Genomic DNA, 18,405 nt, shown 5'->3' with positions numbered 1-18,405 from the left:
ATGACATGTGCAATTGCGCATGCTTGCCATTATTTTTTTTAAGAAAAAAGTTTGGGCGCTCAGTTTGATTTCGACCATACATATCCTAGGATTGACCATACGTTGCTTACAAGGTTTCTATAGATCACCTACCAATACAGTTATTATATTGATAGCAAAATTTGAACATGTAACTCTTCGTAAGGAAGTGATCGTCTTTATCAACTGAACCAACTTATGTTGACATTTGCCGATAAGAATCCATAGAGTACGAAGATTAATCCTTGGAGCATTTTAGAAATTTTAGAGGCCAATAGAGCATCAAAAGGAAACGGCAGCGACAGGGCTATCATTTTCAATATTTTTTCCTCTATAAATTAATCTTGCACGGAGCTGCAGCCTATGGTCACTAAGCACATTCTGCATCTCTTCAACTCATCAAATTACAGATTGTATCCAATTTGCAACAGTAGTTTACCATCCTAGAGTTGGAAATGGCTGTGAAAAGCAAGATTTTGATCATTGGCGGCACCGGATACATTGGCAAATACGTAGTGGAGGCAAGTGCAAAAGCAGGGCACCCAACTTTTGCATTGGTCCGAGAAAACACAATTTCAGATCCTAAAAGGGCAGCCATCCTAGAGAGCTTCAAGAGTTTGGGAGTCGGATTTCTTTATGTGCGTTGTTGTATCTTTTTTCCATTGTCAAAGCACTATTTCAATTCTTCTCAAGAAATTATAGACACTGACGTATGAACTGAACAGGCAGATCTACACGATCATCAGCGGTTGGTAGATGCAATCAAACAAGTTGATATAGTGATCTCGACAGTCGGGGGAGATTTCGTGGCTCATCAAGTTAAGATAATTGCAGCAATTAAAGAAGCTGGTAACATCAAAGTAAGCACAATGCAGTTTTATACATTCCTTTTTGTTTTCCTTGATCCAATCTCTGCTGGCTGTTGAACAAATTCTTTTCGTTATCCCTGTCAACCCACAAGTTCCTAAACAAAGAGCTGTATTCGGTTTCAGAGATTTCTACCTTCTGAGTTTGGAAGTGATGTGGATCGTTTGCATGGCGTTGTTGAGCCTGCCGCAAGCTTTTACAGCTCCAAAGCTGAGATCCGCAGAGCTGTTGAAGCTGAAGGGATACCTTACACTTATTTAGTATGTAATGTTTATGCTGGTTATTTGAATTATTTCCTTAACCCCTTTGGAGGCTCTGTCTCTGCAAGTCCTCCCAGAGACAAAATTGTCATTCTTGGTGATGGAAATCCAAAAGGTATCCAAAAGAAGCTTTGCCCGCTTCCATTTTTTTGATTGGTTTAGTGTCATGTTTTAGAGATCACCGTTCTTAATTTTTCTTCCATTTTTTGTTTCGTTGCAGTTTTTTTCTCGGAGGAAGAAAATGTAGCTGCATACACCATTAAAGCAGCAGATGATCCAAGGACCCTGAACAAGATTGTGTACCTTAGATCACCTGCCAACAGTCTGTCCTGCAACGAAATAGTATCATTGTGGGAAAGGAAAATTGGCCAGACCCTCGAAAAGATTTACCTTCCAGAGAAGGAAGTCCTTGAGAAAATCCGAGGTCTGCTACTTAACAAAGAGAAACAAAGTGCACGAGCTGCTTATTCCTAAAAAAATCCCGTGCAATTCAGAAATTTTTTTTTCATACAATAGTCGTCTAGTACTAATTTCACCTATTCTACAGTTTTAATTAAAGTGGTTTCTTTTCTTGTATCTCATGCAGAGGCTTCAATGTCATCAAAATCCATCCTGTCTCTGTTACACGCTCTTTCTGTGAAGGGACAAATGGCCAACTTTGAGATCGACGCTTCTTTTGGCGTGGAGGCAACGGAGCTCTATCCCGATGTGAAATGCACCGCAATCGATGAGTATCTCGATCAGTTTGTATCAGAGTAGCAACAAAACTGTTATTCCCTCCGCAGCTTTCCATTTCGGAATGTTTCAAAATATTTGTCATCATAGATGAGAAATATGGGACGGAGGAAGTATATTAACCAATATTTGTCTACCAGCTTTTTTGCAACATTTCTTATGTACTATTAGAAATGTACTTTGATTGTTCATCTCCCTTCCGGAAAATGTCATAAATGTGTCTGAAATAAAATCTACCCTATACTTGTTTTGCAACCTGAATTTGTCCAATTTACGATAATTGGTGTCCCCCGTGGCTTAATTTAAATTTGTTTTTTCTTCCCGAGTTTTGTTAAAAAAAATTACTGTAACATTCTTTTAGAGCAGGACTATGTAAGATAAAAAGGTGATTGGGAGTATCTTAACAAATTGTAGCCGGTTCGTTAGAAATAAAATTTTGACTGACACCAAAACAAATTGAAGCCGGTTTGTTTTAAGGAAAAGAATATTGACAGGTGTCGAGCCTGTGCAATAATAAATACCTACTCGAGGAAAATAAATTTTGTGTATAGTAGTGAGTAGGGTCGAATCCACAGGGACTGGGAAAAATTTGATTCCTTTCAAGTTCAGGACACGGGGGATTTTTATCAGAAATAAACTAAAAATAATTAAACAATTTAACTAAAAATAATTAAATAATTTAACCAAAAATAAATAATTAATTAATACAATTGTAAATAGCAATTAAATAAATGATAAATAAATTCTAGCCAAGGATACAACTACGCAGACACAGTCCATTCATCCGATCATTGATGCAAAGAAGGTTCACTTAATTTTATTAACAGGTTAGTTATAGTCGCCGATAAACTCTAACGACCAGCTTTTCCTTAATTTATTGATAACCAAGGTACGACCGTTGATTACCCCTAACCAGGAAATACTCCTAGGTACGACCGTAGGAATTAATTTCCTAATTGCATTAAAAACTAGAAAAGCCTAACCCAAATTAATAACACGCTACGAGGGTTATTTAAATCAGATTGCATGTCCCGTAGTATGTGAAAATACTAGTTGTCACTAATATTAATCAACTAAACAATTCCGGATTTAATTGCTTAATTTGACAAGAGATTAATAAGTCAAATTGCACATCGGGCCCTTGATATCCAATTAACAAAATAATCCCATGGAAATTAAAATAGAAAACATGCAAATATTAATAAATTAAGGAACACGTAAAATTAATTAGATCTCACAGATATTTGGGACTGCGTCTTCGCGTTGATCCTTGACTAGATGAGAAAATTAGCCACGCCTCATAAGAAAATTCCCACGCAATTTAATTGAATTTAAAGACATCATCTTTCTTCGATAATTGAGAGAGTGAATAACAAAGCTCTCGGAAGAAAATAAGAAAATTGCACAATAGAATTCAACAAACCAAAACAACTCCCTATTCTCTCCTCTGGAACATCCCTCGGAGAGAAAAACTAGTCTAATGTCTATCCTCCTACGGAGCTTATTTTGAAAGAAAACACTAGTTCACTATAAGAGAACTAGTTAGCTTTTTCGTAGGAAGCAAATAGAAAAGCTACTTTCATCATCAAAGTCCACCTATGGCTAATGAGTACATCTCCCAAAAGAAGAACACATTTTCTAAATCTACGTGGTCCCCGCAGAATTGTCTCCTTTTGATTTCTTATTGTTAGTGGACTTGCCAGGACTTAATAATAGGAAGGCAACTCTTCATCAGCAATTCCGTTGGTTTGCACAATTTGGGCTGATTGTGGAAACTTCTCACGTGTGGAGAAATCTTCTCAAGAAGGTCCCCTTTTAGCACTTTTCTGCTCCACTTTCTGAAATTATATCCAAATGCCAAATATAAATATATATTGACAATTAAAGCAATATTTGGCAAGGATATGTTGACAATTAAAATAATATTTGGCATGGAAACAGGGAAAATTAATAATAAAATTACTAACAATTAACACCTTATCAATTCCCCCCACACTTAAATCATGCTTGTCCTCAAGCATGGGAACAACTAAATTCAACAATGGCTAACTCTCATTTCATTTACTGCCAAGCTACGCTTATCCCAAAATCAAGTTTTAGTGGCTAAGTGTCAAGACATATTTCTCCCGGTTAGCTCCTGAAATCATAGACTCGTCCAATTCATAGCTAACTCGTCTAAGAAATCAAAATATTAAACTAGCAAAAGTTAGCAATTGGGTCAACTGAAAATCAAAATCTCAACATTGAAGAACAAGGATCGGCAGGCCAACATGATCATAAGCTTACTTATTATTTTCTTTTTCTTTTTTTTAATAAATGCTCAGTCCCAAGCTATTCAAGTCTTTTGACGTGAACTCTGACATTTTTAGATGAAAGAGCCCAGTTACTCAACTCTTCACAACTTCAGGACTAACTACTCATATATATAGTCACTTTTTGACGCGAAAGTCGACACTTGTGGTGAAGACTCCCGGTTACTGGGTGACGACACTAGCGGAGTAGGGTCATTTATTAATCACAATTAAAGCACCAGAAAACCAGATAATTAAAGATCATGGCCCACGTCATCTCCTAATATGGAGAACTAAGATCAACAATTGCCTAATCCACACAACAATTGCTAGTAAAATATTTATATTGCCTAAACAATTTAACCACAATTTGCACCAAGTCATTAAACTCATGATATTTACCAAGATAACATGCTTTTACTTGCCACTTAAACTAAATTCATAGAATAAATCATAACCAGCAATAGACGAGTGAGATGCCACATTTATTCATCAAAACACTAGTAAGAAAGGCAGCAAATTAAAGAAACACCAATCAAAACTAAACCCAAATCCCCCCCACACTTAAATCACACATTGCCCTCAATGTGATAATGAAACAGTAAAAATAAGAAGAAGGACAACAAAACTCCCCTGAAGCTGGTGCCAGCTATTAGCACTTGTAGTTGGAGGAGGCGAAGCGGAGGTCAAAGGATCGGGATCGTGGTTTCACCATTCTTTCCAAATTGCACTCCAAACCACAATAGACAACAGTTGCTAACGAATAATGGAAACAAGAAATTCAAAGCACTAACAAATGAAAAATCAATTCAATGAACAAAATGCACACTGCATTCACTCGCAAGTTATACAGATATCTCAATACTTATAACAAATGCAATCAATAAACACTCGTGGTTCCAAACTTAGCCAAATGTAAAAGCACCTCCCAATTGAACAAACAACTGTAGCAAATTACCCACAGTTAGACACAAAGTACAGCAGATTAAACACAATTCGACCTAAAATATATATATATATATAATGATTAACGATTGGACATTCAATTCACAAGTCAATCTACTAAATAAATAAAAATCAAGCAAAGTAAAAAGAAACAAGCAAAGTAACACAGAAGTACCCAACTAAGGAGGAATAGAAATGTCAGGTAGTCCAAACACGCAAAATTTTCAAAAACGTACTGTAATAAAAATAATAAAAACATACTGCAATAATAAAATAAGAAAATAAAAAAAAATAATAGAAAGAGATTGAGGCAGGCGCGTGCATACGAAGCCAGTAGTGCGATGAAGGTGGTGGCTGTGAGAGAGAAGAGTTTGCGGCAGCTGGATCTGGTGGTGCTCGGCTTTCGGGGCTTCAGGCGGATCTTGGAGGCGGTGGCTATGGCAAGGGTGAAGGAGGTCAGATGAGCTGGTGGTCACCCTTGGCGAGGAGAGCCGAGGCAGCGGCGAGAAGAGCTGGGGTGGGCGGCGGTTGGGTGAGGTTCGCAGCCGAAGAAGAAAGAAAAAGAAAGGGACAGCGGCTTGGCTGCTGGTGGCGCGCAGGTGGTGGTTGGACGAGCGGAAGAGCTGCGATGAAGGTGCAGCGGCTGGCGGAGCTCGCGAGGAAGAAGATGAAGCAGCAGCGGGGGAAAGAAGAAGAAAGAAAGGAAAAAGAATACAAAAATTTTTTAAAAGTAAAGTTGAAAAGTGATCCAAGCCTTCGTTTTTAAAAAGATCCGAGGTCGTATCATTGTGCTCAGAAAACGCGGCTCAAGAAAACGCACCTCAAAGTGCGTTTTGTGAAGTCGCGTTTCTTCACCAAATTTGCAGCATTGAAAAACGCGACTACGTGAAAAAACGCGACTTTAAGTCGCGTATTTGAAGGCGCGTTTTTGGTTTCTGAACAGGCTGGAAAACGCGACTTGGTAGAAAACGCGACTTCCTATCGCGTTTTTAAGGCGCGTTTTCTTAATTATAGGCGCAGATTTGAAAACGCGATTCTATGAAAACGCGATTCAGTGGCGCGTTTCATTAAAAAACGCGTTTTCTGCTGCAAAATTTAGCAGAAATTCAACTTTGGAATAATTACAAATGATACCCCAATTTCCCAAAATGCATCATAGATCATTTCTATGTCAAAATAAACCATTCACGCACATGTAAAATGATCTAAACATGCATTCTAAACCTCTTTAATGCATCAAAAACCACAATTACTGAATTTGAGGTATTGAGATCTTTGATCAAATTTCGCCTTTTTTGCCTCATTTGGTCACTTTTCCAAAACCTACAAATGAAAAAATAACAAAATTACTCAAACTCATACTTTAAACATAAAATCACTCCAAAGTAACAGCAACTTAAAAAAAAATTGGGTTGCCTCCCAAAAGCGCCTTTCTTTAACGTCTTTGGCTAGACGGAGTCCAGAATTTGCTTAAACTAAGCAAATCGGGTCTTCCAGTTGCATCATCTCCACCCGTTCAATTGGAAATCCTTCATAATACGGCTTGAGACGATGACCATTCACCACAAATTTCTTCTCTGTTTTCAAACTTTGGATCTCTACTGCACCATAATGAAAGACATTAGTCACAACAAAAGGGCCAATCCAACGAGAACGTAATTTACCTGGAAATAGTTTCAATTTGGAGTGGTATAGTAAAACTTTTTGCCCACAGACGAATGTCTTCCTAGAGATCTGTTGGTCATGAAAGATCTGATTCTTCTCCTTATAGATCACTGCATTCTCGTATGCTTCATTTCGAATTTCTTCCAACTCTAGTAATTGTAACTTTCTTTGAATTCCGCCTTCCTCGATATCCATGTTGCATTGTTTGACCGCCCAAAATGCTCTATGCTCAAACTCGACCGGGAGATGACATGGCTTTCCAAATACCAATCGGTAAGGGGACATGCCAATGGGTGTCTTGTATGCTGTCCTATATGCCCATAGTGCATCATCTAGTCTCACACTCCAATCCTTCCTATCGGGTCGGACCATCTTTTCTAGAATTGATTTGATCTCTCGGTTCGATGTTTCCGCCTGACCATTTGTCTGAGGATGGTATGATGTAGAGACTTTGTGCAAGACACCATATCTCCTAAAAATTGCAGCGATCTTTTTGTTGCAGAAATGAGTACCCCGATCACTTACAATTGCTCGCGGCATCCCAAAGCGAACAAAAATATTAGACTTAACGAATTCTGCAACCACTTTGGAATCATTAGTGCGGGTGGCCTTTGCTTCTACCCATTTCGAAACATAATTTACAGCAAGCAATATATACAAAAAACCAAAGGAAGAAGGAAAAGGACCCATAAAATCAATGCCCCAAACGTCAAAAATTTCAACAAAAATCATTGGGGTTTGAGTCATTTGATCCCTACGAGAGATATTACCCACTCTTTGACACTTATCACATGACTTACAAAATGAGTAGGCATCCTTGAATAGAGTTGGCCAATAGAATCCACTCTCTAGCACCTTACGAGCCGTTCTCTTCGGTCCAAAGTGACCTCCACATGCAAAAGAGTGACAATAGGCTAGAATAGATTGAAATTCAACTTCACTTACACATCTACGGATGATTTGATCAGCACCCCGCTTCCAGAGGTAAGGATCATCCCAAATGTAGAACTTTGCATCGCTCCTCAACTTGTCTCTCTTTGCCTTAGGCCATCCTGTAGGAAATTTGTCAGTGACTAGAAAATTAACAATATCTGCATACCAAGGCAAAGATGAGTTAATAGAAAATAAATGCTCCTCGGGGAATGCTTCTCTCAATGGGATGTCATCTTCGACGACTTGTACTCGACTCAAGTGATCTGCTACCAGATTCTCCGCCCCTTTCTTATCTCGGATCTCCAGGTTGAACTCCTGTAGCAACAATATCCACCGTATCAATCGCGGTTTTGCCTCTTTTTTGGTCAACAGATACCGCAAAGCTGCATGATCAGAAAAAATAATAACTTTAGCACCAAGTAAATAAGACCGAAATTTTTCTAAGGCAAAAACAACTGCTAAAAGCTCCTTTTCGGTGGTTGAATAGTTCAATTGAGCTCCGTTCAAGGCTCGAGATGCGTAGTAGATAGCATGAGCTGCCTTTCCTACTCTTTGACCCAATACCGCACCCACTGCATAGTCGCTGGCGTCACACATGATCTCGAATGGGAGGTTCCAGTCAGGGGGTTGGATAATAGGTGAGGTGGTCAATAACTCCTTTAACTTATTGAATGCCCCCTTACATGTTTCATCAAATTCGAAGGATACATCTTTTTGCAAAAGTTGGAACAAGGGTGCTCCAATTTTCGAGAAATCCTTGATGAACCTTCTATAGAAACCTGCGTGACCCAAGAAAGAACGAACTTCCCGCACACTCGCGGGGTAAGGTAAAGTAGATATAACATCTATTTTTGCCTTATCAACCTCAATACCTGTAGATGATACAACATGACCCAAAACTATCCCGTGTTCAACCATAAAATGACATTTTTCCCAATTAAGCACGAGATTAGTTTCTATACACCTTACTAAGATCAATTTCAGGTTATCTAGACAGTTTTCAAAACTTTCACCATATACACTGAAATCGTCCATGAAAACCTCAATAATTTTCTCAACATATTCTGAAAAAATACTTACCATGCATCTTTGGAAGGTAGCAGGTGCATTGCACAATCCAAATGGCATCCTTCGGTATGCAAATGTCCCAAATGGGCAGGTGAAAGTAGTCTTCTCTTGGTCTTCGGGTGCGATGGCAATTTGAAAATAACCTGAAAATCCATCCAAGAAACAATAGTAAGCTCGACATGCTAATCGCTCCACCATCTGATCAATGAAAGGGAGGGGAAAATGGTCCTTTTTCGTGACGGCATTTAGCTTTCGGTAATCGATACACTGTCGCCATCCGGTGGGCTTTCGAATTGGTACGAGCTCACCCTCTTGGTTTGATTCCACTGTCACCCCTGCCTTCTTCGGGACCACCTGTACTGGACTTACCCACGGGCTATCTGATATTGCAAATATAATTCCAACGTCCAGCAGTTTTAAAATCTCTTTCTTTACGACCTCCATCATGAGAGGATTTAATCTCCGTTGAGCTTGCCGTACGGGTTTAGCATTCTCCTCGAGTCGAATTCGGTGCATACACACCGCAGGGCTAATTCCCTTGATGTCGGCGATGGTCCATCCTATCGCCTGCTTATGTTCCCTAAGAACTCGAAGTAGTTTCTCTTCTTGAACCTTTGATAAACCCGCGGAGATGATCACTGGAAGTGTCTCCCCTTCACCTAAGTATACATACTTTAGGTGTTTCGGCAGTGGTTTTAGTTCCAAGACAGGTGCCTGCACCACAGATGGAAGTAACCTTTGGTGAGGTTCGGGTATGAAAATCGGTGCAAGATCATACCTTGTCTTCGTGGTTGGTAACGTTTGCAACGATCCAATCACGCATTTAAGCTCTTCACTCAACTCTACCCTAGAGGTCGTTTCGGACTCAAAGTGCCTGGTCAGGACGACCTCTAGTTCATCCCTGCCTTCAATTTCAAAAACCTCCTGTATAGCATGGTCAATAACATTTACCGAGAAAACAGAGCCAATATTTGAATCGGATGGATATTTCATGGTCTCAAAGATGTTAAAGTGAACAATCTCACCATCAAATTCCATAGACAAAGTACCCTTATTAACATCAATTTTGGTTCGGGCTGTGCTCAAAAAGGGTCTACCTAACAACAAAGGTGACGGATCACGGGAGTGTTCATCCTCCATGTCGAGCACATAAAAATCAGCTGGAAAAACCAATTCATTAATTTTTACCAAAACATCTTCAATCAACCCGTCAGGGTATGCATTGGTCCTGTCAGCTAATTGGATTATTATCCCAGTCTCTTTCAAAGGGCCTAAGTTTAAGGAAGCATAAATGGACTTTGGCATGACATTAATTGAGGCTCCCAGGTCTAACATGGCCTTCCCAATCAAAGTATTACCTATCCTACAAGGAATAGTAAACATACCTGGATCTCCGCATTTCGGTGGAAGCTTTCTTTGTAGAATTGCTGAAACATTCTCCCCAACTATAACTCGTTCATCCCCCTTCAACCGCTTGCGGTTGGCACACAGGTCCCTCAAAAATTTTGCGTACCTGGGTACTTGTTTAATCGCATCCAGTAGGGGTATGTTGATCTCCACCTTGCGAAAAATCTCCAGGACCTCTTTTTCCTTGTCTTGCTTCTTTGGTTTCTCTAACCTGCTAGGAAAGGGAGGTGGATTAGTTTTAGCTGTAGGAATTGGGTTCGAGGGTACCTTTGCATTTTTGTTGTCTGTGCCCTCCTCTTCCAATTCTTTCTCAATCCGTTCCTCGTCCTTGTCTTTAGGAATCACCGGTTCGGGTCCTTGAACTTCCTTGCCACTCCTTAAAGTCATTGCACTTACATTCTTTGGATTTGCCTCAGGTTGAGATGGCAATTTTCCTTGAACTTGGGACTCCAAACGGTTGATTGTTATAGCCATTTGATTCATTTGATTTTGCAATGATTGCACCTGTCCCAGTTGATTTCTCATGCTTTGCAGGTCTGAATCCGTCTTTTGTTGATTAGCAAGTAATTGCTTCATCATCTCTTCCATGGACGGACTTGAGTTTGAAAGTGGTGGTGGGCGATGATGGTACTGCTGTTGGTGTCCTTGCTGTCTATTTGGCACAAAGTTAGACTGCCTATTTCCTCCATAACTAAGGTTGGGGTGATCCCTCCAACCAGGATTGTAGGTACTTGAGTATGGGTCGTACGGCTTTCTTGGCGCGGGCGCGTGGCCAGCCATGTTCACCTGTTCAGCAGTTTCTTCTTGAACCAATGGACACATTTCCGTAGGATGACCCACGGCAGTGCATACCCCGCACACTTTGGCTTGCGATGTATTCCCCACAGCTAGTTGTCGCACAAAAGATGTCAATTCGGAGAGTTGCTGTTGAATAGAGGATGTTTCTACCTCATTCACCCTACGCGTCGGGATGTCCTCTCTTGAACCAAACTGCTGTGAATTCTCAGCCATCCCTTCAATCAACTCCCAGGCTCCTCGAGGAGTCTTGTTCACCAATGCCCCTCCACTTGCAGCATCGATTATGCTTCTGTCCCTGAAAAGCAACCCCTCATAGAAATATTGAATGAGCAGTTGCTCACTTATCTGATGCTGAGGGCATTTGGTGCACAGTTTCTTAAACCTCTCCCAGTACTCATAGAGTGACTCGCCTGGGTGTTGTTTGATGCCACATATCTCCTTCCTTAGGCTTGCAGCTCGAGATGCCGGAAAGTACTTGTCCAAGAATTTTTTCTTCAGTTGATCCCACGTGGTGATACTACCAGGCGGTAGGTAGTAGAGCCAGTCTTTTGCGGAATCCTTCAAAGAGAAGGGGAAGGCCCTCATCTTTATTTGCTCTTCAGTAATTCCCGGAGGCTTCATACTGTTGCAAACGACGTCAAACTCTTGCAAGTGCTTGTAGGGCTCCTCACCTGGTAGACCATGAAAAGATGGCAAGAGATGAATTAGACCAGATTTTAGTTCAAAGGGAGCGTCATCATTTAAATGTGGAAAAGTAATGCACAAGGGCTGCTGATTTAAATCTGGAGCAGCCAACTCCCTTAGTGTTCGTGCATTTGCCATAGTGACTTCCTCTTGGTCTGAATCACTTGAATTGTCACCAGACAAATTTGTCGGCTCAACCTCTGGATCAAGTCCCTGAGGTGCAATATCGTATTGCTCCTCCCTGAGCCGCCTGGTTTCTTTCCTCGTTCTACGCGCGGTCTTCTCTACTTCAGGGTCGAAAATTAATTCGCCTGTACGAGAAGAGCGAGGCATAAACTAGAAAAATACCAGAAAAAAAAAAGATTTTCTTAAAAAAAAAATGAACTTAAAAAGAAACAAATGATTAACGCCAGTCCCCGGCAACGGCGCCAAAAATTGACAGGTGTCGAGCCTGTGCAATAATAAATACCTACTCGAGGAAAATAAATTTTGTGTATAGTAGTGAGTAGGGTCGAATCCACAGGGACTGGGAAAAATTTGATTCCTTTCAAGTTCAGGACACGGGGGATTTTTATCAGAAATAAACTAAAAATAATTAAACAATTTAACTAAAAATAATTAAATAATTTAACCAAAAATAAATAATTAATTAATACAATTGTAAATAGCAATTAAATAAATGATAAATAAATTCTAGCCAAGGATACAACTACGCAGACACAGTCCATTCATCCGATCATTGATGCAAAGAAGGTTCACTTAATTTTATTAACAGGTTAGTTATAGTCGCCGATAAACTCTAACGACCAGCTTTTCCTTAATTTATTGATAACCAAGGTACGACCGTTGATTACCCCTAACCAGGAAATACTCCTAGGTACGACCGTAGGAATTAATTTCCTAATTGCATTAAAAACTAAAAAAGCCTAACCCAAATTAATAACACGCTACGAGGGTTATTTAAATCAGATTGCATGTCCCCGTAGTATGTGAAAATACTAGTTGTCACTAATATTAATCAACTAAACAATTCCGAATTTAATTGCTTAATTTGACAAGAGATTAATAAGTCAAATTGCACATCGGGCCCTTGATATCCAATTAACAAAATAATCCCATGGAAATTAAAATAGAAAACATGCAAATATTAATAAATTAAGGAACACGTAAAATTAATTAGATCTCACAGATATTTGGGACTGCGTCTTCGCGTTGATCCTTGACTAGAGGAGAAAATTAGCCACGCCTCATAAGAAAATCTTCACACAATTCAATTGAATTTAAAGACATCATCTTTCTTCGATAATTGAGAGAGTGAATAACAAAGCTCTCGGAAGAGAAGAAGAAAATTGCACACTAGAATTCAACAAACCAAAACAACTCCCTATTCTCTCCTCTGGAACATCCCTCGGAGAGAAAACTAGTCTAATGTCTTATCTGAAGCTTCTTCCTCCAATTCTCCTCTGCACTAGTTTTTATAAGAGAACTAGTTCCGTAGGAAGCAAATAGAAAAGCTACTTTCATCATCAAAGTCCACCTATGGCTAATGAGTACATCTCCCAAAAGAAGAACACATTTTCTAAATCAATGTTACGTGGTCCCCGCAGAATTGTCTCCTTTTGATTTCTTATTGTTAGTGGACTTGCCAGGACTTAATAATAGTAAGGCAACTCTTCATCAGCAATTCCGTTGGTTTGCACAATTTGGGCTGATTGTGGAAAGTTTCTCACGTGTGGAGAAATCTTCTCAAGAAGGTCCCCTTTTAGCACTTTTCTGCTCCACTTTCTGAAATTATATCCAAATACCAAATATAAATATATATTGACAATTAAAGCAATATTTGGCAAGGATAAAGAGGAGAATTAACAATAAAATTACTAACAATTAACACCCTATCAAATATTTTTGTTTAGTGGACAATGAACGACTTGACTAGCAAGGGAATTTGCATTAAAGGATATGACAAATGAAAGCAGCTTACTTTGATTGTCAAAATCAGAGGGGAAAAAAATATTACTACAACTAAAGAACCTTGTTCATGACACCTTTTTTTTTGGGTTGAGCCAAGAATTTGTTACTTACTAAAATGTATATCAATTCCATAGAGCAGACAGGCTTTTTGTTTATTTTTATTTCTTGTTGCATTAACAAATATTTTGAACTCACATGACACTCGGAATATCTTACATGCTGTCATCCCAAATTTCTTACCTGTTGTGATGCTTTATCCCTTTTAGGCAGGCAGTCTAGATGTATCATGTGCCTGCATGGTAAAGCTGTTGTAACTTCTATTGTATCAAATTTGTTATATCCTTTGTTGTATCAACAAAACTTGTCATTGGACACGAATTTCAAACTGTGAAATCTGTTATCAAAATTTGAATACCAATTGACAAAAGGCTGAATAGCACAAGTCAGAGTATACAGTATTTTCATGCATTTTGTGTCTTGCAAAATTTTGAAAATTTTTCTCGCATTTTCATGCATTTTGTGTCTTGCAAAATTTGTAGGATTTTGAAGAAAAACGGTTGGTTACTCACAGAAGTTTTAATAATTGCTAATAACTGTCATTAACTTTCTATATTCTCTCAATATTTTTCTTAGTAACCAAACATATATGGGAAATTTATTTTCAAACAATGAAATCTGTGATAAAAATTTGAATAGCAATTGACACAAGGCTGAATTGCACAACTCAGAGTATACAGTATTCAGCGCACTTAGCTAATCAGCACAAAGTTTAAGCCACATGGCGACTGTTCTACACTCACAAAGAACTTGCAATATAAGCAAAAATAAATTTTACAGAAATATATAGACAATCTAATGGCTTCACAAATAAAATCCACTAAACCCCCCTAAATTTTACATTTAGTTTTGCTTTGACATTTTAAGATAAAAATGCCCTTGCTATTTGTTTTATCTTTCTCTTTTTCCACTACTTTCTTTTATTTTTTTATTTTTTTTCACTTCTCTCATGTCACGTTTTGGTTTATCTTTCCTATTAGTATCACTAATTTATATGCTTAATATAATATTGTAATTATCTTTTATTTATAATTCCATTCTTGTTTTATTTATTTATACTATTAAAAAATTTAAAACAAATTGTATAGTGTAAAAAATTGATATATGCATGTCACAATCAAAAAGTATATATTACTGGCAATTTCACTATTTAAAAAGATATTAGTGAACTAGAATATTAAATTACTTAACATTTAAAATTTACCCCAAAAAATAAAGAAAATATTTTTTTATGTATAGTTGATTAATCACTATGTCATTAAGATTTGACTTTTATACTATTGTTATTAAAAATTATTTTATTTTATTCTCTAGACATATTGATTTAAGTAATATATGAAATAGTCTATTCACGTAGATAACATATACTTTGTTATAGCAGAGACTTTATGATCATTATTACTTCCAAAACAAAAAAAAAAGGTTGAATAAATAAAGAATAAGCTTAAGAACATTAGTTAATATATAGATATTAATAACAAAGAGAAGATAACAGTTATTTACATGAGAGAATGGAGAAAATTTAAAAATATAAAGAATAGGGACAAGTAGAAAAGGGCCAAAAAGGAGAAAAAATAAATAAAATAAATAAAATAATATAATATAGAAGGGTTATTTTTGTCCTAAAACAAAAACAAGGGGTAAAGTGCCTATCTCTTGAGTGGAAGTGACTAAAGTGCAACTGAAGGTAAAGTTCAGGGGTTTAATGCTTTTTGACGAGTATTTTTACATACGCAAAAAGTTAAAAAAAAAAATGAATTACACCCGTTCACTGCAAAGTATACAGGTCAACTAGTAGTTTAGAATATATATCGGGTCGATCCCACGAAGAAGAGTGAATAATTACCGGTATTACTAAAGTTTCTCTATTATTTAGACTATCAATGAATTATAGAAAATGAAACCTACTGAACTTATACAAAAATAACAAATGAAAGCTCCTTAGGTTGTGGTATCCCTAACTACTCATGCAAGTGTTATATTTGGATCATTGAGTACTACTATCTAGGCTAGTTATGGTGTAATTTCCTTATGCATGTAAAACCTACTTTCGTAGTGAATCAACTATACTCATAACTAATCCATACCTATTCTCATGGTTATGAAATTACCTACAAGTTCATTTCTTCAGTGAAATTACATGAAATCAATCACTAAAACCGCATAGATGCACCTCTACTTTCGTGAGTGTACTCCCTATGTCTAGCACTTCTTGAACTAGTGTTAAATCTCAATTTTCATTGCAGAAACAACACCTCAGATAATCACAATTAATGGTACCAGATTAATCATGATTTAAAGAGTTAAAGTGCTAAATAACTTGCTCAAATCATAGCAATCAAATAACCAAATAATAAACACCAACAATCACAGAAAGTTTCAACCAAACCCAAGGCATAAACTTTAAAGATACATATTAAACACAAAATCCAGAACTTGTATATTAACCAAACTTAAGAATCTGATACAAAAGATAAAGAATTGGAGAAGAGATAACCCATGTCACTTGAGCTTCAACTCCTCCATCTTCATCTCCATCTTCATCCTAATCTAGCCAAGATACAAGAATGGATGATCTATACTACTCTACACTAAGCTAAACTAACACTAGGAAGATGAAAGAGCTACATTTCTGCACTCCAAGCTTCTCCCGTATCTCCTCTCTATTTTTCTTCTATGGTCTCCCATCCCCTTTCTCTTGCAATGAATTTGGCTATTTAATGATGAAAATTGGTCAAGAAATGAGGCCTCTACCTTCCTTTTACAGCTAGGAATGTTTCTCACATGTCTAGCAACGCATGTGAGTTGGCAGGAGTGAAATTGAGTTTTCCGCGTACAGAGCAGCCTTTTCTAACCACAATCCGGCCAGAAATCCGGCCAAATTCCGGCCGGCTTGCTACAGTGACCTTTTGGCCACTTTCTGCTCAATTTCCAGCTTTGCTTCGACTTTGACTCAACTTCAACTGAACTTTTCTTGATGATAAAAGCTGATTTATCTCTTGACCAAAACATAAAACTTGTAGTCCTTTGAGTTAGATTTCCAATACATTAAGAATCACCTCATTTGGATCTGTGTAGGCTGAGAAATGACCGAAATACCCTTACCTGCTCAGTGCCCTGTTCCAGCTTCGACCAGTAGAAATTGACTACTGTAATTCGGCTTTTTGACCTAGAAAACCTTCAACCTGGATTCAAATGTCTTCACCAAAGTTATAGATCTATCTCTTATCTTCAAATTGGTTCAAGAATCATCTCAATCCGATCACTGTAGCTCAAGTTATAGCCGAAATACCAAAATGTGTCAAAACTGTCAAAATGCACAAAATCCAAGTAAAAAGTGATAAAAACCTCATTTAACCACTTAAAAGCATTTTTCACCAATTATAGCCAAAATCATTCATTTTCTTCTAGTAATATACCCAAAGTGACTAAAAATAATATAAAATATCATACAATTCTTACGTAAATTAGTCACTTATCACTTTTAGCCCTAATTGCAGATAACTAAAATCATAAATGAAGATGCCTCTTTTTAAAAGAAGCCTTCAAACTATTCAACAAATATACATAATTAAAATTAAAAAGAATACTTATATAAATTATCTCTAATTCTGCATGCCGAATTACTTCAAAATGAACAATTTACAACTCAAACCAAACAAACTACTCAAGGGAAAAATGTTTAAAACATTTAAAGCAATGGAGTTTGAAGCAAAGAAGAATAAAAAACCAACCTGAAAGTTGAAAGCATCCTTCCAAAAATGTTGCATATGTCTTCAAGTAGATATAGGATGGTTCCATTCATTTGCCAAGTTACATTTTGGAAGGGGATGCATTCTCAGCTATCAAACTTATCCAAGGTAATGAAAACATTCTATTGGATATTGGCTTGATAATTGAGGATGTTTGTTTAAATTTGTTAGAACACTATATTACTGATGTAAATTGGATTGCTAGACAAGTTAATGAGGTTGTGCATAGTTTAACTCACTTTGCAAAATCGGGCAATTTTGCAGAATTTTTTTGAAACTCTCCGCGAATCTTTGTCAAACAAATGGTACGAGACGAATTCCTACAATCTCATTAACACAACTATTCTTGTTTTCTATAAAAGAAAAAAAAAAGGAAGGGAGGAGAGGAAGAATTGGAGTTTTGGTCCCCAATTTATAACCCATGCGTGAAATTACTCCCCAATCTATTTTCAAAAACAAATGTGGTTCCCAATCCATCCAATTTTGCTCGAAAGTGGACAATTGATGGGTTTTATTCAATTTTTTGCCAGAAACAAGTCATGTGAGAGTACGGGCTGGCACTTAAAATCTCTTTTTCAATTTTTTAAAAGTGGAAACTTGTAAAAAATTATTTCAAGCTTTCTGGTCCCTTTTTTTTATTAACAAAGACAAAACACAATCAGCAGATGGAGTTAATTATATTAATTAGTATTAGTGTACTATATAATTAGGTTATTGCTGTGTGGAAGAACAAAATACCCAGACTTTCTTTCTTTCTTTTGTTCTCTCTGTTCTTCCCCAACTGAAGAAAAACCCCTTGTAGCTGAATTCACCTTTTAAGAAAGAAAGACTTGTAGAGATTAGGATTGAAGAGCTTCGGGTTTCCTTCATCAATTCACACTTGTTGCAAAATTTTGACAGATTTGTCTTCTAATCTCATTTTACGTAGTCATGGTACTAGAAAAGTTTTGCCAC

At 37.4% G+C, this 18,405-nt stretch overlaps 1 protein-coding gene and 1 non-coding gene across 2 annotated transcripts; both read left to right on the top strand.

Moving 5' to 3' along the window:
- The first annotated feature begins 304 nt into the window (after positions 1-304).
- LOC113754206 (isoflavone reductase homolog PCBER-like) lies at positions 305-2,141 on the top strand. Its single transcript, XM_027298562.1, has 5 exons — positions 305-656; positions 744-878; positions 1,011-1,260; positions 1,366-1,569; positions 1,732-2,141. The coding sequence occupies exons 1-5, from the start codon at positions 474-476 to the stop codon at positions 1,902-1,904; spliced, it is 945 nt and encodes a 314-aa protein (XP_027154363.1). The 5' UTR covers positions 305-473; the 3' UTR covers positions 1,905-2,141.
- Positions 2,142-11,330: 9,189 nt separating this feature from the next.
- LOC113754552 lies at positions 11,331-11,437 on the top strand. The gene has a single exon (XR_003465235.1). It is a non-coding gene; the product is annotated as a small nucleolar RNA R71 (small nucleolar RNA).
- The last annotated feature ends 6,968 nt before the right edge of the window (positions 11,438-18,405 follow it).

The sequence above is a fragment of the Coffea eugenioides genome, chromosome 11 (assembly GCF_003713205.1).
Source record: "Coffea eugenioides isolate CCC68of chromosome 11, Ceug_1.0, whole genome shotgun sequence".
NCBI classification, from domain to species: domain Eukaryota; kingdom Viridiplantae; phylum Streptophyta; class Magnoliopsida; order Gentianales; family Rubiaceae; genus Coffea; species Coffea eugenioides.
Note: the sequence above shows the minus strand (reverse complement) of the source record. Positions and strands in the feature narration are given on the sequence as shown.

Coding starts and splice junctions, on each gene's coding strand:
- LOC113754206 (XM_027298562.1), top strand. CDS start 474: ATGGCTGTGAAAAGCAAGATTTTGATCATTGGCGGCACCGGATACATT. Junction 657..743: donor TGGGAGTCGGATTTCTTTAT/GTGCGTTGTTGT, acceptor TGAACTGAACAG/GCAGATCTACACGATCATCA. Junction 879..1,010: donor AAGAAGCTGGTAACATCAAA/GTAAGCACAATG, acceptor ATTCGGTTTCAG/AGATTTCTACCTTCTGAGTT.